General features: G+C 37.4%; 1 protein-coding gene across 5 annotated transcripts in view; it reads left to right on the top strand.

Annotated features, from left to right (window-relative positions):
• LOC308706904 (CASK interacting protein 2) overlaps positions 1-24,130 on the top strand; it is a 74,966-nt gene that overhangs the window by 48,243 nt on the left and 2,593 nt on the right. For 3 of the 5 annotated variants that reach the window (XM_081392796.1, XM_081392797.1, XM_081392800.1), the window contains 15 exons: positions 1,720-1,832; positions 4,132-4,240; positions 4,548-4,656; positions 5,956-6,050; positions 9,136-9,253; positions 11,766-11,936; positions 12,760-12,849; positions 13,257-13,393; positions 15,350-15,428; positions 17,922-18,007; positions 18,822-18,932; positions 19,120-19,221; positions 20,043-20,181; positions 20,781-22,436; positions 23,155-23,395. In XM_081392796.1, coding sequence (XP_081248922.1) covers positions 1,720-1,832; positions 4,132-4,240; positions 4,548-4,656; positions 5,956-6,050; positions 9,136-9,253; positions 11,766-11,936; positions 12,760-12,849; positions 13,257-13,393; positions 15,350-15,428; positions 17,922-18,007; positions 18,822-18,932; positions 19,120-19,221; positions 20,043-20,181; positions 20,781-22,436; positions 23,155-23,395 — 3,356 coding nt within the window. The remainder of the gene's footprint in view (positions 1-1,719; positions 1,833-4,131; positions 4,241-4,547; positions 4,657-5,955; positions 6,051-9,135; positions 9,254-11,765; positions 11,937-12,759; positions 12,850-13,256; positions 13,394-15,349; positions 15,429-17,921; positions 18,008-18,821; positions 18,933-19,119; positions 19,222-20,042; positions 20,182-20,780; positions 22,437-23,154; positions 23,396-24,130) is intronic. The other 2 variants (XM_081392799.1, XM_081392798.1) reach the window with 2 other exon arrangements.

Genomic DNA, 24,130 nt, shown 5'->3' with positions numbered 1-24,130 from the left:
TTCGTGTTCGTCAGCCTTAAAATTCGTCACGCACAGAAACCTTGCACACTGAGTCCGATGCGTATTTATTAAACCTTGGCGAAAAAAACCCGCAAAAAATACAAAATGGATTCGTCAACCAGTGAGGGTGATTTTGTTGCCCTCTTTCTTCTTAAAAAGAGAAAAAGAAAGAGGAAATATTGGATCCAATCCTGAGATTGCGCCGAGAGGAAGAAGAGTTTCACCTCCTTATCAAGGAGTTTTGAAATTATCCCGAGCGATTAAAAGTTTACCTCAGAATGTCAGTGGAACAGTTTGATGCTTTGCTAGCGATACTGGAGCCACATATTAAAAAGACCACCAATTTCCGTGAACCAATCGATCCTGAACAGAGACTGGCAGTATGTCTAATGGACACACACACGCGCGCGCGGCCGGCGGAAGCGCTGGGCAGACAGAACAGCTGTATACAGGTTATATTTTATACCCAAATAATACATGATTAGTAATCGAATTGGCTGCTCAATCACACCTTAATCGATCCAAAATTTCAATCTGATTGAAAGGGGAGGTTTATTCCTTTTCGCTTGAGGATCTGAATTGTCAAAAAACCTCTCAAAATACTGGCTGTAGATGCGAAAAACGCAGAAAATCGAACCCAATCCGAATTTTTTTATTACGAACGAAAGTTTCGTAGACAGTGTGCAAGCGTGATTGACATAACGTGAGGTCGATTTTTTTTTTATTTTTTTATTTATTTTACGTGCGAAAATTTCAGTGTGCAATGGCCTTTAGGCCTAATCTTTAATCAAATACTGTTACTATCTCTCTTTATTCTATTGCATTTATTTGTTCTTAATTTATAAGTCGTTTTACTTCTTTTTTTTAATGAAATTGAATAAAAGTAGATTTTTGTTTGTATATGCTGTCAATTATGATGTTTTTTTTCTATACTATTTATACAAAATAGTATAGAATTTTATATCGATAACTTATTGTTATTGGCCATAACATTTAAATAATTATCAGATTATGTATCAGCTGGGTGCAATGGAATTGTTCAGCTATTGGTATTTCTGCATCAATATAGTTTGGGCTTATCCGATTTAAAATTGCTGTGCCTTTTATAACTTCTAACGTATTTATCCCAGTCTCAGTGTAAGCTTATAGCGCTGAATCTATTTCCACACTGCATTCTCAAATATAATTATAAGCAGGAGTTCATGACATAACAAAGCTTGAAAGAGTTCTTGTTTATTTTTGCGAAGACTGTATTTCGTGCGCATTCAGTGGCAAAGAATATCAGTAAGCTCGTTCAAACTGCCTGAGATAGCTTTCCTGATGACAGAGAGATCTTTAATTCACCTCAAACTAGATTCGCCAGGGTGAACTATTTCTATTTAATCTTTCGCTCTAGTCATTCGGAATTCTAGAATGCAAATGCTGCAGAGAGTCGGGCTGATGGAATGAGTCTAATTTAGCAGCACAACAGCGAGTCAGTTGCTGGGCTGCAGGAGGATTCTGCCCCAGCTGGAAACTGAATTCCATTTGATAGATTCTCAATGCCAGGGAGTACAAAGTCATATGCCTGGGCTGACAACCAGGCTGGTTGTTTTCCTGTACTTTAAATTGGCAGTGACATCTTGTTTAGACCCAACTAGGCAAAACTGTAGCGCTTTTTGGCTGAAAGTTCTCTAGACTCGGATCACTTTCTCACTGTTTCTTAATTCTTTCTTACAGGTGACCCAGCTGTTGTTGAGCAGTAACATGGTGGTAGCTCTCTTAGAAGGGAATGGCAGAGATAACACCCCCCTGCATCTGGCTGCCCGCAACGGCCATAAGGACATCATCAGGTCCACTTTTCCCCAAACCCCTTGAATCCTGTTGTGTTTTTCTAAATCTTCCTTTAAGTCTACAAATCAGCTTGTGCACTCAAACTGTTGTCTGTTTCAGAGAGGTGAGCTCTTTTTAAAAACATAGTGAGCTGCATACTACCAACATAGGTGGTCATGGAGCCTCACAAGTGAATGATTTGGAGTGCTTGACATAGGCAGCAAGTCCCTGCTCCACACAAATAGCAGGGAGACTTGACTTGGCTCGATAATCTAATAGATATATAAAAACAAATAACATTTGCGCGCACAAACATTAGCTAAAATAGTACATTTTTGTTTACACCAGTTTTAATCCATTTAAATTATTCTTGATACATATATACATATACACACATATCGTTAGCCTCATAGCATAATTGCCTATAAGTCATTTTTTTTAAATAGGACATAGGCAATTATGCTATGAGGCTAACGATATGTATATGTGTGTATATATATATAGATATATAGATATGCATGTATATGTTCCTAAATTAACAGTGTGAATTTAATAGGATACTATCACCGGATTCACCCAAAATTAAATAAAATAAAATAAAAAAACACTGCAATGCATTTTAGGATTGCATTCTTCACAGAGAATACATGCAGTGGCATCTTAGAATTTGGCCAAAATCGAGAAGCATCATAAATACATTACCTACATTTTAATATGTCCGTTGCATCTGGAGCACACCGATTATGCCTTAAACTTCTATAGGCAGTCAGTTGCAATAAGAGTGATAAAATATGGGTGTTAATATACATGCAAGCATGCCAGGAGGGAGGGAGGTTATCTGTCTTTTTTGCAACATACTTTACTATGTTGTCAAGCAGTCAGTCAGGCAGACATTGGCTGGACACCTTGTTGACATGTTTGTTGAGCAAGGTGTGGAATGAGTGTAGTGCGTTTGTTAATGTGTGGATGTGTTGACCTGGGCTGCCCTCCCCTCTGAGTGCGCTGTGATGGTAACATGCATAGGAATGAGGCCGAATAGGGTTACACCAGCCAGTCAGCTGCTCAACATGCTCCTCTAGCAGTAACCATATATGAAAGTTCAAGCTTCAGCTCTCCCCTCCACTGCCTTTCTGGAATGCTGGAACTTGTAAACATGGGAAAGAATGACAGTGGTAACAGGCGGCCGCTCTACACTTCTTAGTATAAAACATTCTGTTGCTAGGCCTTCATAAAAACTGAATGAATTTATGCTGAACAAAATGTGTTGAAAAAAGAACTCAATGAACATTTTTACTCAAGTGAATGATAATAATTATAATTATTATTGTCGTCATGTTGATTACTGACTGATAGTTCAACCAAAAATGAACATTCTGTCATCATTTACTCACCTTCATGTTGTTCCAAACCTTTGTGGCTTACTTTCTTCAGTGGGACACACAAGAATATATTGGTTGCTCTTTTCAATATAATGGAAGTTAAAGGGGTCTCCAAAAAGTTCTACAAATTTGATCCATATGCACAATGTTCCAAATCGTTATTTATGGATAATTTCTGCAAAGCTTCAACAAAACAACAAAAGTCATACAGACTACAAAAATGATGTGTCAGAAGCGCACAACAGGTTCTTCACATTTCTCGTGATGTCAGTACATTAGTCAAAAACCTGTCATCATGACTAAATGGGTGAATTTTTGGGTGAACACTTTTGGTGACCTCTTTTAAAGAGGGAAGGCAAGCCTTTAATCTATTCAGTTGGATGAATGATTTAATTAGCTCAATGGGAAATGGAGACTGCACTGCTGCTTTGGAGACTGAATCCTGAAGAGACACTCAGAATGTAAAATTGATTGATGCATAGGCTGTTTTTGTTACTCAAAAGCTTTAAATTGCCATGACTTTTGACCCCATTGCTGGTGGTCTTGAACTTACTATCATCATGTGGTTGTGGTTTTAGTTTCAGTTCAGCCCACATTTTGGTGTTGATTTTAGTTTTGTATTGTTGCAGGCATAACAGAAAAATGTCCTAGTTTTGCTAGTTTCATGTTTCTCATACTGTATTTTTCTATAGCCTGTTTCTTCTCGCATTTTAAATTAATTTCAACAGAAATCAATATTTTATATCAATTTGTTAATTAATTTGGCAACTATCTATTTAATAAAGGACATAGTACAGTATAATACCTGATGACCATGCCAGGTTTAATCTTGTGGTAATGAGCAGCTTATTGTACCATTTATTAAAGACATGAGTGATTTTGTTCATGTCTTGTGGACAGGATGGCTCATGTGTCGCTGTGGTCTATCACTCATTTTTAGACTGCTGCTAAAAGCTGGGATTGACATAAACAGAACCACTAAATCCGGAACGGCTCTGCACGAGGCTGCCCTCTACGGGAAAACGGAAGTAGTAAAATTATTGCTTGATGTAAGTAGATACGAACAGAATAATAGGAACAGTGTTGATTGATTTACCATCTGCATATTTTCTGTCCCCACACAAGATGCACTATGGCAATACATGATTTATTTCTTAGAGAGTTTAAAGTGAACTTATGTCAGATTTATCATCAAGAATAAATACTCTGGGAAAGACAATTCACAGTTAAGTGCTCGAGTCTGTCATATCAGAACACAGTGATACATCATTTTGTATTTTTGTTTATATACAAAGTTTTTTCTTTACTGAACTAACCATCACATTTCAATCCACTCGTTTACCATCTGTCACTTAGACTGGCATTGATGTGAACAACCGCAACACCTACAATCAAACAGCCCTGGACATTGTGAACCAGTTCACCACTTCACATGCCAGCAAAGAAATCAAGCAACTCCTTAGAGGTGACTCAGAAATTGAAAACTTCTTTTTGAATTTTCATTTTTTAGTCTTTTTGGTAACACTTTATTTTACAGTGTCCTTGTTACATATGTTACATGTACTTACCATAGTTATAACAGTAAGTTATGCATAATTACATGCAACTAACCCTCAACCAAATCCTAATCCTATCCCTAAGTACATGTAGTTGCTTAATATTACTCAGTACTTAAATATATAATTACACTGTAACAATGACCCCTTAAAATAAAGTATAACCATCTTTTTTATTCTTCCCCTTTCCTTTCCTTTCCTTTCCTTTCCTTTCCTTTCCTTTCCTTTCCTTTCCTTTCCTTTCCTTTCCTTTCCTTTCCTTTCCTTTCCTTTCCTTTCCTTTCCTTTCCTTTCCTTTCCTTTCCTTTCCTTTCCCTTCCCTTCCCTTCCCTTCCCTTCCCTTCCCTTCCCTTCCCTTCCCTTCCCTTCCCTTCCCTTCCCTTCCCTTCCCTTCCCTTCCCTTCCCTTCCCTTCCCTTCCCTTCCCTTCCCTTCCCTTCCCTTCCCTTCCCTTCCCTTCCCTTCCCTTCCCTTCCCTTCCCTTCCCTTCCCTTCCCTTCCCTTCCCTTCCCTTCCCTTCGCTCTCTCTTTCTACTGTTGATGTACCTTATATTATTTAATGTCAGGCCACATGTTTTTGTTCATTGTTAGCTTCGACTGGATGTAGACAATAGTTGTCTAGAGGGTTTTTTTGTGTTGTGTGTTCGTTTCTGGGAATCTGCTTTCATATCATAAAGCGTATAGAGTTGCATAACATTACTGTCCTGGGGCATATCAATGGCAGCCATGCCTGGAGATTTAGCTAAAAGTTTTATTTACCTCTTTGCGTGTCTGTGTCTGGGCGCACTGTATGTCTGGATGTGTTTAGTCGCTGCACCCTTCTACTGTCCCTCCTGTAATCCAGCAGCTTGTTGTCTTTGAAGTGCACGCTTTGATACGAGCACTAAAACAGCTGAAGGAGCTGTGTTTGAAGATGAGGGGTGTTTAGCACCCCTGTTTTGAGCTCAGCTCGTACATTTTCAGATGTGCTTCAGAGTATTTAAACACTACATTACTCCTCTTTAAATTCTGCTTATTACACTTCTTTATTGGAACAAACCCCAAATCGAATTTCAGGTAGTAGTTTTGTGTACCTTGGTTAATATCAAGATCTCAAAAATGACTTCCACACCGAGTAGAGGAATGATGAATATTTTCAATGCGAACTGTTTTTCTGTCTCTCTCATTCTCACTCATTCATGCATCCATTGTCCTGGGTTGTGACATTAGATGCCAGTGGAACATTGCAGGTGAGAGCTTTGAAGGACTACTGGAATCTCCATGACCCCACAGCACTCAACATCCGGGCAGGAGATGTAATCATGGTAGGCTTAAAAGCAACACCCCACTATTTCTCACAAGAGGTGTCCTAATTTAATACTGTATAATGTGCGTTATGCAATTGGCCTATATAATTGGCAATGTGCTTGAGCGTTGCCTTGATCTGCGTTCTTACCAAATAACTGTATTCTGATGAATCACAGAAACATCAAAACCCAAAACAACAAAGTTTAGACTAGTGGAAGAAACAGTAAAGCTGAAAGCAGTTTTAGAACGCTGAAAATATGCACTAAGATGCAAGACAACACTCAGCATTGCACGTCATATTTCTAACTGATATAATCATGCCCTGCACATAAGACACAGCAGTAACGTGAACAAGTGAGGATGGTAATTTGGTCTTCCCTACAGAGAATACTTTAGCATGTTGCAACAGGTTTTTGCCAATCAACCTTTGATGTCTGACTTGAATGAACCGTAGCTTGTTGTTTGTGCTATAGTAGTGTGTGTTCAGCCTAGTTTCCCTTCATAACAGTGTGCTTCACCCCCACTAAAAGACTGTGCGTGTACTCTATAGAGTGCAGCCTGAGGCTCAGTGCCGCATGTACGCTATGTCACTGTTCACACCTTGTCTGTATAGATAGCTTTAGGCACCCATTCTGCTAGCATAAAAGACTGCTGTGCTTTTGTGGCAGTGAGACATAAGAGACTTTAGGCGTTTTTAAAAGATAGCAATGAAAGATAGTTCCCTTACAGCAATATTAGGACTTTAGGAAGTTGAATTAGGGGTAAATTAACATATCTCAATGATTAATACAGTAAGAGGGTAAAATATGAACCGTTATTCACCTTTAAGAGACAGATGTGGACCTTTAAAATGTGGTTTTGAGAAACAAAGCACTATGGGGTGAGTTCATTAAACAACGTGGTTCATTTGCAGATTCTATTTCAGCATAAAAAAACTTATTTACTAATCACCAACAGTAGTTTACCCAGGCACTAAAATGCTGAAATAGTACTTAGCCATGAGTATTCGTCATTCTTTTCCTCGCAAACATGTCCCCTTTTAATGTAAATGATTTATTATTGAATTATATAGTAAATTGCATCTTTTAAAAAAACTCAGCACTATTTACCTGGTGTAAATAGCATTGTGATGTTCCTTTCCTGGAAAAAAAGGTGGTAAATTGAATTCCAAATAAATGTTTATTCATAAAATTATTGAGTAGAGTTATTTATAGCTTTTTACAGATCTTAATAATGCTTTATTTTAATTTACCTTACAATAACGACGCTGCATTGACCAATTAAAATAATTACAAATTATATTAAAATATAAATATTAAATGAAAAACTTAAAAATTTGAAATGTTGCCTTGGCAACTAACTGAAAGTTCTTAAATACCTAAATATAAAAATAAAGCTAAATAGAAGTATAAAAAACTTAATAAATTTACTAAAGAATAAACTAAAATGAAAATTCTAAATATTAATGCATACTATAAAAGTATATAAATTATCCAAAAATATAATTTGAGCAGTCAAACATTTTTATATAATTACTCTAAACTGGACTAAACATTAGAAAAATAGAAAACTATTGTTTTCAAAGCTGAAGTAGAATAATAGATTTATTTCAACCCAAATCAATATTGCATGTCCACGTTTATTCAGTCTTCTTCACATTGGTCCTGCAATCATACAATGCACATGTTTGCCCCATTACCTGATTTGTAGTTTTTCTTTTATTTAATCGACTTCTAAAAAAAAAACTCAGACATGTATTCGTAGTGTCTATCTCCAGACTTGTTTCAAACACACATTAATGTCAGTCATGTCGGGTCCTCTCTGCCATGTGTGGAATGTCAACTGACTTCATTTACCGCATTGTTCGGCCAAATGAGGAAACGATCACAGGCTTGGCCATGAGGTTAGAAGAAAAGGTTAGAAGATGGTTATTTAAAACTTGATGACACAAAGGTTATTCAACTTTGAATAGTGGAGGGTACACTGTGGGCTATAATTAAATCGTAGATTATTTAATATGATTACACAAAAAAATAAAAGAGAAGTCTCATTAGCTCGAATTCTCTAAAAATGTGTTAGCATTCTAACACAGTGTCCTAACCAGATGCAATGCGATAAGATTCTAGCCATAAGCTTTTTGTCTGTCCACAACAGACGCGACACAACTATGAGACAGAATCAATACAAAAACACAGCCAATTAGAAGAGCATGTGGGCGGAGTCTCTAAGCGCACAACACTCGCAACGAAATTGATAAGTACATAAACAAATTCATGAATATTACACCATTTTAACATTATTAAAAATACACTGAGGGACTGAAACAGTCTTTGTCATAGAATACACTTGTTTGTTCACTTTGAGTTCACAGTTTGAACCTTAAATAATCCTTTCATTTATTTTCAAGATCTGAGGTAAATTATCCATTGTCGCTTTAAGTGTGGCTATAAAGGTCATGCGAAATACAAACTCACTTAAAGGAACACTCCACCGTTTTTTGAAATGAGGCTTATTCACCTTCTTTCCTACATTTAGATAGGTGGGCAAATGCATTTTTGTCTCAGTGCATGCATTGTTTTAGTTTGACTGGGTCAGCGCTAGCTTAGCTTAGCATAATGAATGGAATCCTTTGTTGCCAGCTAGCATGTCCTGAGTAAAAGTGATAAAAAAAACAACGACAAAAAACAACCCACCTAATTACTTCTTGTGGCCTGCGTATTCACAACGAGTACAAATAGCGCGTAGATGTTTTTTTTTTTTTTTGATCACTTTTACTCAGGACATGCTAGCTGGCAACAAAGGATTCCATTCACTAAGCTAAGGTAGCGTTGACCCTGTCAAACCTAAACAATGCATGCACTGAGACAAAAATGCATTTGCCCACCTATCTAAATGTAGGAAAGAAGGTGAATAAGCCCTATTTAAAAAAAAACGGTGGAGTGTTCCTTTAAGACGCTTTTAACATGAAATAAATCACATAATCCGTCATACTTTGTATGTTGTTCCTTTTATACCTTTTATCACGTTTCGTTGTGACTGGTTAGGACACGGTGTAAGACCTGTTGGTCCTGAATATCCTGTGATCTCATTGGTCTGTTCCAGGTCTTAGAGCAACACATGGATGGACGTTGGAAAGGGCACATCCATGACAGTCAGAGAGGCACTGACCGTGTGGGATTCTTTCCTCCCTCCATCGTGGAGGTCATTAGTCGCAGATCAGGTATATTGAAAAAATCTGTTTATTGTTCAACATACTCGAGCATTTATTTGTTCACTACAAAAATATGGTCCATTGTCAAATTATGATAACCTATCTACTTGGCTACATTTCCTACTAAAAAAGCCATTTACAGTATTATTTTTTATACAACAACACAGGATACTATGGGGTCCAAAAATCCACTAGGGATGTTTCCGATTTCAATAAAATGTTTTTCATTCTGAATTATCAGGGCTCTAGACTGTGACCTTTTTTCTTGCTGGTGCAACTTAATTTTGTTAGAGGTAACACTGGTATCACCAGTACATTGCTCAACTGATAAGAGCTGCCTTTTATGTTGCATATGAGAAACATCAAAGTGCAAACAAATGGAAACCGCACTACTCGTTTGAGCTGCGCGGACAGTTTATCGGCTCGGAGCAATGATAGACAGCACAGCGCAAGCTCAGAATAGGTTTACTTGTGGGACGATATCAATTCTCGAGCATGCAGCACCGTTACTACACAGCGCTGGGAGATCCAGTGAGAAAGCGTTTGAATTTGCGGCAGAATTAACAACATTGCACCGAGATCTATTGGGAAGCGTTCAAATTTGGCGCAGAATTGTGTTATAAACCACAGATATCAGATCAACCAGCGCTGACGTGGAAACCAGGAGAGACATTGTTCCTGGAACGAACAATTCATAAAAGTCTTTTCAATCCACAAATCACCAACATTCATGTATTTAATGTATCAATACAAACTGTAAACATGGTATTGTGGCAGAATGTTTTTTTTTATATATTATTAATCTCAGGGCTTTCAAGTGCTTCACACTTTTTCCAGCACTCTGCTCTAAATATTGTCCCATTTTAATGTTATTTTTGCACTTTTTAATGCAAAACAAAAGTAATTTTATGATTAAATTTGATTAATAATCCTGGCACCACCATCTGTAGAACTTTGTGCACTGGTGCAACTGCTCTCGAATGTTAGTTTGGAGCCCTTATTATATTATCAGCATTTGTATGAAATTTTGTCACCCTTTTGCTTTAAAGAAAGCTGCATAAGTTTTTGACTTAAAAGTAGTGCAGAATTATTTTGAATAACTTTTTTTTTTAATCCTTCATAATCCTGAAACTTTAACTATTTTCAGGTTTAAAATAGAATTTGAATCCCAGATTTTAAATGACATTTGTATCCCACAGTATGCATATCAAAATAATGCTATACTGAACTAGTGCATTTCTCATAAATTCTTGTATAGACGTGGACATGTAGTCCATTGATAAAGGCTCACGCAGACACACACTTTAATGGGATTAACAGGAACATATTGGGGGCAGGCGGATCAGCTTTAGAGCCATGTGCCTTTATGAAAGGGGGAGCTGGCCTTAGATTGCTAGGGCCTGAGCAGAAAATCTTTCCTTGAAATGAGTCTGGTATTTTTTTTCTTTCTGTGCGCGAGAGCGAGCGCAGCGGCAGACTCAGCATTCTGTCATGTCACAGCATCAACATCCTGCTGCTCGTACGAAATTAGCCTCCACTATAAGCTCCTGCTTCAATACTGCTGAAGAGGACATGATGGAGGCAAAACCGCCAGATTAAGACCCAACCACTTATCTCGTTGTGCTGGGGTTTTTCTCCCATCCGTTTTATCTCCTCAAGATGCTAAAACCTCCCCAGGTCTCAGTCTTTCATGTTAAAAGGATAGTTGACACAAAAATGAAAATTCTTTCATTCCAAACCTGTATGACTTTCTTGTTCTATGGAATGCTAAAAATATTTTTTTCATACAATGAAAGTCCAATGTTGTTTTAGACCCCATTTATATTTATTGTATGGAGAAAAACAGGTTGAACAACATGAGGATGAGTAAATGATGACAGAATTTTCATTTCTGGGTGAACAATTCCTTTAAAGATGTCATTTTCTTTTGTCACTTTTATTATTTATTTAATGAATAATAAAATTAATATTTACACTAATTCAGAACCTTGGGGTTGGTAAGATTTTTTTTTTTTTATGTTTTTGAAAGATGCCTCACCAAGGCTACATTTATTTGATCAAAAATACAGTAAAACACTAATATTGTATATAATAAAATAATAATAATTTAAAATAACTGGTTTCTATTCTAATATATTTTAAAATGTAATTTAACATTACATTAAATCAATTATTCTAATATGCTGATTTGGTGCTCAATAAAACAGTGCTGCTTAATATTTTTGTTGAAAATGTGATACTTTTTTTAAGATAAGATTTTAGAGGAATAGAAAAGTCAAAAGAACAGCATTTATTTTAAATAGAAATGAATTGCAACAAATGTATTTTTAAAAATGTGTTTGATCAGTTTAATGCATCCTTGCTGCATTTTTTTTTTTTAAATGTACTAACCCCAAACTTCCATAAACTACCTTTAGTTTATATCATTTAAAGCATGTCTCCAATGGAATCATCTTTCTCAAGGATGATGTTTCATTTGTGCCCATGGTGCCTTATTTATGTTTCAATGTTGTGTCCATAGGGGGCGTTCTCTCCCGGCAGGCCTCACTGCCCAACCAGAGACATCACATTCTGTCCCGAGCCCTGCCCTCACACAGTTCTCATCACACCTCTCACACTGATGACTCCTACACCTTATACTCATCCACCCGTCCTGTACTGACTCGCCACAACGGGCTGGATCAGCACTCAGGTAGCGTGAGAATTAGACTGTTAGGGATGAATTCAAGTATACAGGCCTGCAAACTTATAATCTAACCTCAAGAGCCCATTCAAGCATCTTTGAGGGCAAAAAAGTCCTCCATCCTTGACCATGCGAACAACACAAACTGCACTTTAGCCCATCACATTTTCCAAACTCTTTTGATTCCTAGTCTAAAGCTTATTTTGATTGGCACTTATCCCTAAATGCCTTAACACACCAAACCAACGTTTGGCTGTCAGCTCACTTTTTGTGGTGTGCTCTGCACCGTGGCCCATCGGCACTAGTCGGATCCCATTGGTGGCTTTTTGGCCGATTGAGTATGTTGAATCGGCGTTAGGCAGTCTGTGAGACGATCACTCTAATTGACTTTTCAGTTTAGGGAACCACTGTACGAGAAGAAAAGATAGTGATGTATAAGAAGACACAGAAGCCTGTTCTAAATTTATGTAATCTTACCTGAGAATTCCAATATGCAAATATTTTCATAACGACATGGTCATCTGTAACTGAAATGGAAAGAAAGTGCTACTTTGCTTGCGGTTTGTATAATCCGCAGTCCTAGTGTCTGTTTCCCTTTTGGAGTGACGAATATAGACTAATACCACCATCTGATAATAGACCGTTATTCCCTCATACAGGTGCAGAACGTACAGTGTGTGCTTGTCAGCCATTGGCTGTAGTCTTTGCGCTGTGTTCAAGCAAAAACTTTTAACGTGACATGAAGAGAACAGTCTGCTTTCGTCGCTGCTAGTTCTTTGATGTCGGCCTTAAGACTTCCCCTCTGGCCCGTTAAAGTATTTGTGTTTGCTAGGTGTGCTTCCCGAAAGTCCCAGTGCCCTGTGTAAGCCAGCTAGTCCCAAAGAGCCAGAGGATATTTGGGTCCTCAGGACCTCTCTCAATGGTAAGAGTTGCGCATCTCCCCTAGCCTGTTTTGTCCTCCTCACGTCCATCCACTGGTCCTAAAGCCTGCACACCATTGACTTTCGTGTCAAGTTGAATTTTTCCCAGCTGTTTCACAGGGTTCCTGTTCCCCTAGGCTATATTTGTCCTATGCTTGTCAGCCTACAATCAGCTTGCCATTCACGTTCCTTAATTTGCACGAGTCCTCCTCAACTTTCCCTTGTACTCCTTAACATTCTCCTTGTCTAGAGAGACCTTGCTGGAGTTCAGAGGTCGCAGGGCAAAAAGTCTTTCCCCCATTTGTTGGCCAATGTGAAGAAAAGGAGTGTTTTTTTTTTTTTTGGGGACAGTATTTCACCAACTGTTCTTTTTCTTTCTCCTATGTTTGTCCGTTCCTCTTTCTTTCAGCAGGAGACAGGAACAGTGTGGGGAGTGCAGGCAGCATGGGCAGCAGTCGCAGTGCTGGCAGTGGACAGAGCACTGAGGGAAACTTTCCTCACAATGGACCCCATCAGTCACCTTCTGTTGTCCAGGACACCACCAAGGTGGGCTTCAGTCTCACACACGTCCAGTGTTCCCTTTAAAGCCAGGGCTAGGCAACTCTGGCCCTCAAGATCCACTTTTCTGCAGAGTTGATCTCCAACCTTGATAAAAACTAATATTCCTGTAACTTTCTACAATAGTGTTGCTTCCAAAATATACTTCCCTACTATATAGTTTGTGAAAAACGGTATGGCAACATAGTAATATGTCCAAATACATAGTATTCGAAAAATGGTAGGCGAAAAGTTCCCAGATGACCTACTACTTCCACCGAGATTCTGAAGTGCGTATTCGATGGACCCTTTACTATCCCGTGAGGCCACCGGAGAGGATTTATGAAAGGAAGTGAGGTGACTCTACTGACGCTGGAAACAACTAGTAACAACCTGGCGGATGTAGTACGTTCGAATTTCATTCATACTTACCCGTATTCATTCATACTATATAAAACATACATTTTTAACGGTCGTAAATTCAAATTCAAATGTAGTACCTACTCAGACAGTACGCGATTTCGGACGTAGCTTAGTAGTTTTGAAGACCTTGATTTGCTTGCACAGGTGTGTTTGAGTTGAGTTTGAGCTAAACTCTGCAGGAAAGTGGATCTCGAGAGCCAGAGTTGCCCACCCCTGCTTTAAGATGGAGATTTTCTAATTCTGTCTGCATGGCCATGGATTTTCATTAGGTAACTGAAGCTGTGAGAAAACTTGTGTGGTGAAATATGCAGCACTGATTAATTTTTGAGATAGGGACTCTATCACAGTACACAGATTTCATGGTTCATAGAGGCACCAAAGGGAATAAATAATTACTGTTACATATAGAAGCCCACAGAACCCATTTTTGTCATGTGCTCTCAGTATATTAATTTTCATGTAATCTTGACAAAACAGTTGAGTTTTCTTGAAAAAGCAAGTCAGACAAATAACAATTCTTACCAATATTAAATAACTATTATCCTGTTGTTATTATTAGCCTAAATATTTGAAATATACTACATTATATGGAATAAACAAATAATAATAAAGAAATTAATGATTCTGAATTAGGTCATTGGTACATTAGGTGTTTTAGTTTACACTACCGTTAAAGAAGTCTCTATGCTCACCAATACTGTTTATTTGATCATAAATACAGTAAAAACATTAATATTGTGTAATATTATTACATGTATAAATATACCATTTATAATAATTGTTTATATTTAAAAATGTAATTTATTCCTGTGATGGCAGTCTTCAGTGTCACATGATCCTCCACAAATTATTCAAATATGCTGATTTGTTGCTCAAGAAACATTTCTTATGAATGTTGAAAACAGTTGTGCTCCTTTTTTTCAGGATTATTTGATGAATGGAAAGTTCTATAGACAGCATTTATTAAAATAGAAACCTTTTAACATTGTCTTTACTGTCACTTTTGATCAATTTAATGCATCTTTGCTGAATAAAAGTATTAACTTCCTTGAAAAAAATCTTGCTGACCCCAAACTTTTGAACGGTAGTCGTTGTGCCTGAAGGGTCCGGCTAATAGAAAAGGATTTTGCTAAGCAAGAACAGTAATTAAAGGGAACATAGCTCTCATCTCTATCACAGTGGTATTCCCACTTATTACATAACACAATAATCTCTGCATTTTATATGCAGCTGAGCATAGGGTTACTCCTATTGCAGCATTTATTGCATTTAAATTACCATTGCGTACTTAATGTTGATTTCATGGTGTGATTTATCCTCAATATTCTCAATGATTGGGTCTGTAAACGTCTGTAATAGAGTCTTACATTTGAAATTAAAGAGATATTAATTTATGTGTTGATAATTGTAATTAATATTCATGTGTAGTAATTAGACTCTCTGTGTGAAGTCTTTCACACGCAGTGTGGTCTCTGTGAGCTATTTCTGCCAGACAGCTGTTGAGTTAAATGTGACACAGTGCTGTGTTTTTCCTACATGTAGCTGCCTCCCTCTGCTGGAGAACTGGTGGAACAGTGCAGTCACGCACATGACCCCGCAAAACACACGGACCCTCATTCAGGTCAGCACTGTCTTCAAGAGAGTAAGCAGTAAAAGCAGAGCTGAAGAATTGAAACAAATCATAAGATAGATAACTTGGGGAAATATATGGGGAGATCTATATATACAGTGCTGGGTAGTAACTGATTACATGTAATCTGGATTATATAATCAGACTCCAAAAACGAAGTACTTGTAATTAGATTATCTTAAATTCTAAAATACTTGTAATCAGAGTACAGTTACTTTTTTATTGATTACATGATTACAGGTTATTCTCACAGTGGCAGTAAATTATTCACAAGTCATTGATTCTCCCTACTTCTTTTTTTATATTTTACATTTTCCTTTCTAAAAAATCCTTGGATGCGTTCTTCAGGGTTTGTGGAATTACACACATTAGTCATGAGCCTATCATTGGAAATCATCATTTCACTTTTAAGAAGTGCTTTCTCAACATTGCATATCTAATCAACTCCTGGCGAACGCATTAATTATTATTTGAATTATCACTCAGTGAGTCATTTATCCATGTATTACCTTCTATAACTTTGGAAGGCTTTTGTCTTTCAAACACATTAAATGTACAAATTCACATCATTTCATATTTATGCAGGGATTCCACAACTTTTTTTTGTCAGCTGAACCTCGATGACCTTATCTATTTACTTGAAGTACCCCCTGAAAAGGTTAATAGTTCAGGTCAATAATAAAATTAAGTCCAGTGATAGAATCAAGTTCACGGTTCTCTGATGTTTATTAATGGTCACATGATATGCAGGTAAAAAAAAAAAAAAAAAAAAAAAATATATATATATATATATATATATATATATATATATATGAAGAGTTCAGATGCAAAAGCCTCTAAGTGCCATCTGAAATTTTCTTCTAGAATGATCATTTTTATGAAGCTTGTATATTTAAATTCAGTAATTTCACTTAAATGGCAATGAAAATTACCTATCAATTGTCATTGTATGAATATATATATATATATATATATATATATATATATATATATATATATATATATATATATATATATATATATATATATATATATATATATATATATATATATATATATATATATTAATCTTTATTAGTAAGTGTTTTATTTTGATTTTTAAAAACAAAAAATTAATATAAAAGTTTTATGGTTTAATTACTTAATAGTTTTGGTAACACTTTACAATAAGGTTCATTAGTTAAACATTAGTTCATGTATGAACTAACCATGAGCAATACATTTGTTACAGTATTTATTAATCTTTGTTAATGTTAGTTAATAAAAATACAGCTGCTCATTGTTTGTTCATATTAGTTCACAGTGCATTAACTAATGTTAACAAACACAACCTTCGATTTTATTAGCGTTTTAGTAAATGTCGAAGTTAATATTAACTAAGATTAATAAATGCTGAAGAAGTATTGTTCATTCTTAGTTCATGTTATCTAAGGTAGTTAACTAATTTTAACTAATGAGCCTTATTGTAAAGTGTTACCATAGTTGTAAAGTGTTACCATAGTCCATGAAACTCATGTGATATGCTTGAGCATGTCTTGCCCATGAAAAAGACAGATTCTTAGAATGGTGTAATACAAATTTCACCTTATCCCTGTATTCATTAATTTTATTCTTTTAAAAAAACATATATAGCCATTTATTTCATATATCTATTGCGGTTTAAATGTAAAAAAAAAGTTTCCTCCTGAGTCCCAAGACCACAACAAAGACACGAGCAAGGCAGCATAAAATACCTGTTCATACCTGCTCAGTTTTACTTCTAGAATGATACTGTGCAGTGTCAGATTTCAGTAGGAGGGAAGGACAAAACAGAGGCAAAGTTGTGTGTAAGTCTAAAAAACCAAGGAAAAGAGAATTTGAGAAGGAGAGAAGATCAATGGCACGGACACAATAGTGTTTTTGTTGTGGCTTTGACTTGAAGAGGATCTAAAAATAAGCATGAGATCAAGAAACGCTCCTAAAATCTGCTTATTTTATGGAGGTGAGTTAAATGGAGGCGTATTAACATGCATGTTATTGCCACTGTGGACATTTTAAAAAGGTACATATCAATTCAATCTTATCATCATGCTTTGTTACAAGTTAATGGGTTGTCATTTTATGGATTTTTATTATTTCATAACTTTCTAACCTTGGGTGTACTGTTTGTTATCATAGATGAAGGTATGTGCTAGTCTGTCTCTCACATGAACTCATACTTTTGACAATCACTCAGCCTTAGGTCTTAAATCCTCATCTCTAAATGTCAGTGATTGCACTATTCTGGTATGATCCATTGTTAATGAAGTTGAAAAAACTGTGCCTCGGGTCACAGGAGAACATTTTTTTCTGCTGAGACGTACTCCTTCAGCACACTGATTTATAAACATGAAGGTACAGTAACATGTATGAAAGACTGCTCTGGGAGTCTATACTCCACAGCCTAAGGCAATAGCCGAGTCTATGTCTTTGACAGAAGTGTGTGTGTGTGTGTGTGCGCTTTAGGTGCTCTTGGACGGAGGATTCCACTGAGCAGCTCCAGACCTGGAGAACAACATGTCATCCATCCACAGCAACTTCTAGATGGCAGGGTGAGGCCAAGGCTGAACGGCATACTATCATATACTACATTGTCAAAATAATATATACTGTTGTATGTGTACTGTGAGCCAGATGCAAATTGTCTATATTCAACAAAAAGACAGCTTGATTTGACCCTTCATTTCCAATATAATCAATGTACCAATTTTTTGCAACTCTTTCTTGATTCATTTTGTCAGACTAATCTTTTTTGCAAAAAACTGGATGGTAATAATTATAGGGTTATAATAATAATAATAATAAATTACTATTAAGCAGTACTAGGTTATTATTAGTAGTAGTATTATATTACAAATATTTTTATACATTTTACAGTACATATGGGATTAACAATGTAAAATAACTAGTGCAGTCAAAATGATTAATCACATCTGACAAAAGTTTTTGTTTACATAATATATGTATGCATATATATATATTATATATGTCTGTGTGTTAGTGTGTGTGTGTATGCTGCTGTATATATACTCACTCACATACATTATTACTAATTAGATGCCACTTGCTGAGGTCTTGTGACAAATATAGTAAGGTCATGTGATAGTTGCCCACTCTTTCACTTTCTACTTTTTTTTTTTTTAAGCACTACATGGTATGCACTGCACACTATTTATTAAGTAGTAAACTAGTATTCTCTTAGAATAGTAGCCATAAATAATCATCTGAATCCTCTTTATTTTTCTTTGTTTTCAGTAGTACACCACCTATTAGCATTTTCACATCTAAATGACCTGTGGCCCTTAACATGATGGACTATTCTGCTTTTACTTTTGTGCATAATGCTCAATCATTTCTTTGAATCAGGATGCTGAGGCAATTTACCAGTGGCTCTGTGAGTTTCAGCTTGAGCAATACGCGTCGAATTTCCTCACAGCTGGTTATGATGTGCCCACAATCAGCAGAATGACCCCTGAGGTGAGCCATCTTTTTGTGTATCAGCATTTTAGTACACAGGCTTATGTTTGCGTCTTGCTGCATTTCTGGCACAACACTTCTGCATCTAATAGATATCAAAGCTGAACATACCGTAATAAGGTTTCTGAGATGCTTTTATGAAAGCTATTCATTTTGTGAGTGAATCAATCTTTTTGTATGGTTTTAGGATCTCACTGCTATTGGCGTTACAAAGCCTGGCCACCGCAAGAAGATCTCCATGGAGATCAGCAACTTGAATATCCCAGAGTGGTTGCCAGATTACATTCCAGTAATTCAATGCTGTATTTTCATATAAACAGTTTTAAACATTTACCTACATGTGCTATAGAAGTTCAAGGTTGTGACACACCTAATGAGAACTTCAGTAGTTAAAAAACAGATAATTGCTAAATTCATATCACAGACATTGACTTTTATAGGCTTAAAGGATTAGTTCACCCAAAAAATGGAAATTCTGTCATTAATTACTCACCCTCATGTCGTTCTCACCCTTTCGTTCATCTTTGGAACATGGTTGGAGATCTTTTAATTCAATCTGAGAGCTTTCTTGACCCTTCATTGACAGCTACGTAACTACCTTTTGTGTAGTAGTTGAATGTTATGTTTGCACAAAAAAACATAATTTACCACTATTTACAAAATATTATTCTCCAACGCGCATTCACGAGAGCACCACGACACATGCATGTTGTTGATGTGAGAGCAGACGTTGCGTACACGTTCGTTGGAGATTAATATTTTGTAGTAAATAAAGTGGTAATTTTTTTTTTGGCGCAAACAAAGAACTTAAGTCACTTCATACAACTGAGGTTAAACCACTGGAGTCAAATGGAATACTTTATGATGTCTTTACTACCTTTCTGGGGCTTGAAAATGGTAGTTGCGTAGCACAGAAAGCTCTCAGATTTCGTCAAAGTCATTTGTGCTCTGAAGATGAACGAAAGTCTTATGGGTTTGGATCTTTGGAACGACATAAGGGTGAGTTATTAATCACAGAATTTTCATTTTTGGGTGAACTATCCCTTAAACCATCAGAAGCATTGTCAATTAATCAAAATGAATAGGAAAATACTTGTCTGTTGGTTTCAGTCTGATATTGCGAAATGGCTCAGTGCTATTGGGCTGCCACAGTACCAGAAAAATCTAGCAGAGAATGGATATGACTCCATCAGCATAGTGCAAGATATCACATGGGAGGATCTACAGGAAATTGGCATCATTAAGCTGGGTAAGTGGATTGATAGATGCACTACCGTTAAAATGTTTTGTTTTTTTTAAAAAAAATTTATGACCTTTAATGTTTTTGAAAGAAGTCCTTTTTGTTTACAGAGGTTGCATATGTGATCAAAAATGCAGTAAAACTGAAATATTATTACAATTATAGTTTTCTATTTTAATATATTTTAAAATGTAATTTATTCCTGCAGTGTTTTTCCTCCAGTCTTCAGTGTCGCATGATTCTTCAGAAATCATTCTAATATGCTGATTTGGTGCTCAAGTAATTTTTTTTCCATTATTATCAAATTTGAAAACTGTTCAAATGAACAGTATTTATTTGAAATTGAAATCTTTTGTAACATTATAAATGTCTTTACTGTCACTTTTATTCAGTTGCATTAAATTGATCAAAAGTATTAATTTATTTCTTGACCCCAAACATTTGAACGGTAGTGTAGATAGTGTTCCACACATGCATTTAAATGATGCACTCAGATTAGGAATATACCAGATAAACGACTCAGTTGACAAAATGTCATTAATGCCCATGTACATCAGATTATTTTTCCTAAAAGTATATCTGTGGATTAACATAATGTTTATCTACAGGCCATCAGAAGAAGCTGATGCTTGCTGTTAAGAAGCTCAGTGACGTACAGAAGGCTCGTAAGAACCAGGCCGAGGGCCAGGCGATGCTACAGCGCCGGAGAGTTCCCCCTACCCTCGAGCTGGTGGCCATCGAGCACCACGACAGCTCTGACTGCCCCTCGTCCCCTCTGTCACCAAAGATGCTCACCTTCCAGGACAGCGAGCTGAGCGTTGAGCTACAAAACGCCATGGCTCGGAGCGGATACAGTGGAGGCCAAGATGGTCTCAGCAACGTGAGTGGAACAGCCATGCGTCTTAGTCAAGAAAGCATTGGTACACGGTCAGGAGGGTCAGGACGGTCGCAAGAACGTCCAATGGCGTCGGTAACCCCCCACAGCCGCTCACAAGAGAGTCTGGGCAGTGTGGACAGCAGTCCCAGCAAGGAACAATATGCCATCATGGAATCTCAGGATAGAAGCCAAAAATCACCTATCAAAATGGCGCCGGTGTTGCCGCTACAACCTAATCACCCCTTATCTGGTCCAGCAAGGACGCCACCCATAATCACTAGTAAAATAGCGCGCTTTGCATACCCACCCATCCTCACCAAACCCAGACCGGTGGTTTCTCCCTCTCAGCCCCATCATGGATCACCTCTTCCGAGGGGCTTCAGCTATCTGTCGCATCAAAAATGCAATCCCAACATGGGAAACCCAGGTCCAATCAGACCCCAGCAGCCAAACGGTGACACACCCCGGTCCAAAAAGCGAACTCAAAGTCTTTCACGCTATGCTATGTCGGATGGAGAGAATGATGAAGACGACATCTCAGCCCCTATGACAACTTCTGCCAATGTGGCATCTTATGCCACGCTTACTCGCAAACCTGGCCGTAGCCAACCGTCTTACGTCAGCGAGCGTCAAGTAGGCCGCAGTCATTCCTTCGCCATACGTGCCAAGAGGAAAGGTCCTCCCCCTCCCCCTCCAAAGCGACTAAGCTCTGCCCCGAGTGGGGTAACTACAAGCGGGGTTGAAACGGAGAGTGCAGGAAGTGTCCGCAGCATTGCAGCCAGGCTGGAGAACAATAAAGGAAGCCCCAGTAAGACATGCAACAGCCCCGTTTTTAAAGCCATGACGCCAGCCACCCCACCAAAAAATATGTGCAACCGTAGGAGGACCGCTAGTGAATCTTCGACATATGAAACGAAGCATGGCGTAGAAAATCCTGCAGATGAAAACATCGGCCCTCTGAGGAACCAGCAATGTGCAGTTGCAACATCCTCACAGGAGAGCATACCTTTCGCCGAAGAGGGCAAAGTTACCATCAAACAAAGGACCAAAATAGCACCGACTAAGATAGAGTGTGAGGCCGATGTTGAAATTCTGAAGCCGGCACAATTGATCAAATCGTCCCTAGAGGTGCATGAGTTTAACTTAAAGGAATCGGACACGGTCAAAAGGAGACACAAGCCAAAGGAACTGCAGATGATAGGTCAGGGCACCAGCACGCAAATAGGAAATGAGAGGGCCACAGGGGCCGAGATGGTCTCGCAACGCATGCAGAATGGTGGATTGACAAAAAATCCTTTTAAATCTGGCCTCGCTCCAAAACCAGGCTCTCCACATAAACCTCCCACCCCTTCTAAGCCCACACGCCATTCTACTGCAGCAACCTCAGGTAATGCAAACTGTTTAGGCTATTGTTTAATTTTTTATTTTAAACGCATTCATAACTACTTACAAACATACACTACTGTAAAAAAAACGTGTGGTCTGTAAAAGGGTTGTTTTTTTGTGTGAAAGTAATAAATGCTTTTATTCATCAAGGACACATTAAATTGATTAAAAGTGATTGTAAAGACATGATGTTACAAAAGATTTATTGTTAGAAAAGATTGTGTAAGCCCATTTTACTTTTCTTTACATTTTACTTTTCTTTACATTTTACTAAAAATGTATTATGCAGAACTCCATTGTTTTATCCATTAGGATGGATTGGCTCTAGTGTTATTTTTGTATTTTTTTTTATTCTGTCATAGTATTTATTAATATTTTGAATTAGCTATTATTTTTATATTTTCAGTTTATCATTTGGTAACACTATTTCGATAGTCCACTTTAGACATTCTACTAAGTATAAGTAACTTTGCAACTACTGTACATGTCAGCTACCAGTCATTATTAGAGTATTAGTAGACTGTCTTAATATAACTTTATTTTGAACAGGTATTCTACTGAACAGACATTCTACTGCATATAAGTAGTCTACTAATACTAAACTAGGATTCCCTGGGAATTCTCACAAGCATTTGCCCATAATTATAAGGATACTTGCGATCCAAGTTTATGCTCTTACTAAATTATTATCTCCTCCCTTTGGCTAAAAATTTCTTCAGGAGTGACAGTCAATGTCGCCCAGAGCGTGGCCTTTGCCGCTTCACCTCCCTGCAGTCCTCTAGCTCACTGTCCCCCAAGCAAAGCCCCTCAAGGTCAGGCTGCGCTGGCAGGAAAGCCACAGGCTGTGACCGAAGGCCAGGACGTGTTGGTCCACAAACGACTTGAACAAACCAGCACGTCTCTAGAGGCAGCACTTAAAGTTGTGGAGAGAAAGTTGGCTCAGGAAGATCCAGCAGAAAGGTAACACAAACCACTTATTTTTCTCTCTTTGTATCTGTCCTCTGTCAAAGTAGTATTAAACAGCTTGAATCCCCTTTTTCACACAGTAGAGAAAATTGTGTATTTCAATGAGACAGCCTTGCAGATGGTACCATAATGACCGAATGACCACTTGTCACAACAAGCCTGCTGGGAAATCTAGCAATAAGTGATCTCCCTAAAACTAGTGCCTCTTTTTCCTTTGACTCTTTGATCTGTTTGGCTGCGATGAAGACAGATTGTTGATGTACTTATCTCATGGACAGAGACAGATGGTGTCTCAACAATTTAGACTTTCATTTGATTCCCCTTCTATTTCATCACAACAAATCCACTGTCAGCAGTGTTGCTGGTCAATCTGTCTGCGTTGAACCTTATTTTGCATTTTGAACAGATTTAGCTCATAGCATAGCATATGCTAATCAAGGATAAACCCCCCAGTCAGTGTGTTTTAAATAAAGTAACCCCACTCCTGACTATGTTCAGATTGGAGTACTAATATACTAACTACTGTATACTGTGCTGTATATACTATACTATATACTAGACTTATATTATTATTGATAAATGAAATTAAAAATAGTTATTTTGGCTATATTAATGGCTAATATTACCTCCAGTTCATCTATCACATTGAAAGTTCAGGACAAGAGCATCTCATTGTAGGAAACTGTACGCCAACATCTCATCGCCGACGGTCGCTCAAGCGCCTAAAAA

The sequence above is a fragment of the Scardinius erythrophthalmus genome (genome assembly GCF_964197995.2).
Source record: "Scardinius erythrophthalmus genome assembly, chromosome: 18".
NCBI lineage: Eukaryota > Metazoa > Chordata > Actinopteri > Cypriniformes > Leuciscidae > Scardinius > Scardinius erythrophthalmus.
Note: the sequence above shows the minus strand (reverse complement) of the source record. Positions and strands in the feature narration are given on the sequence as shown.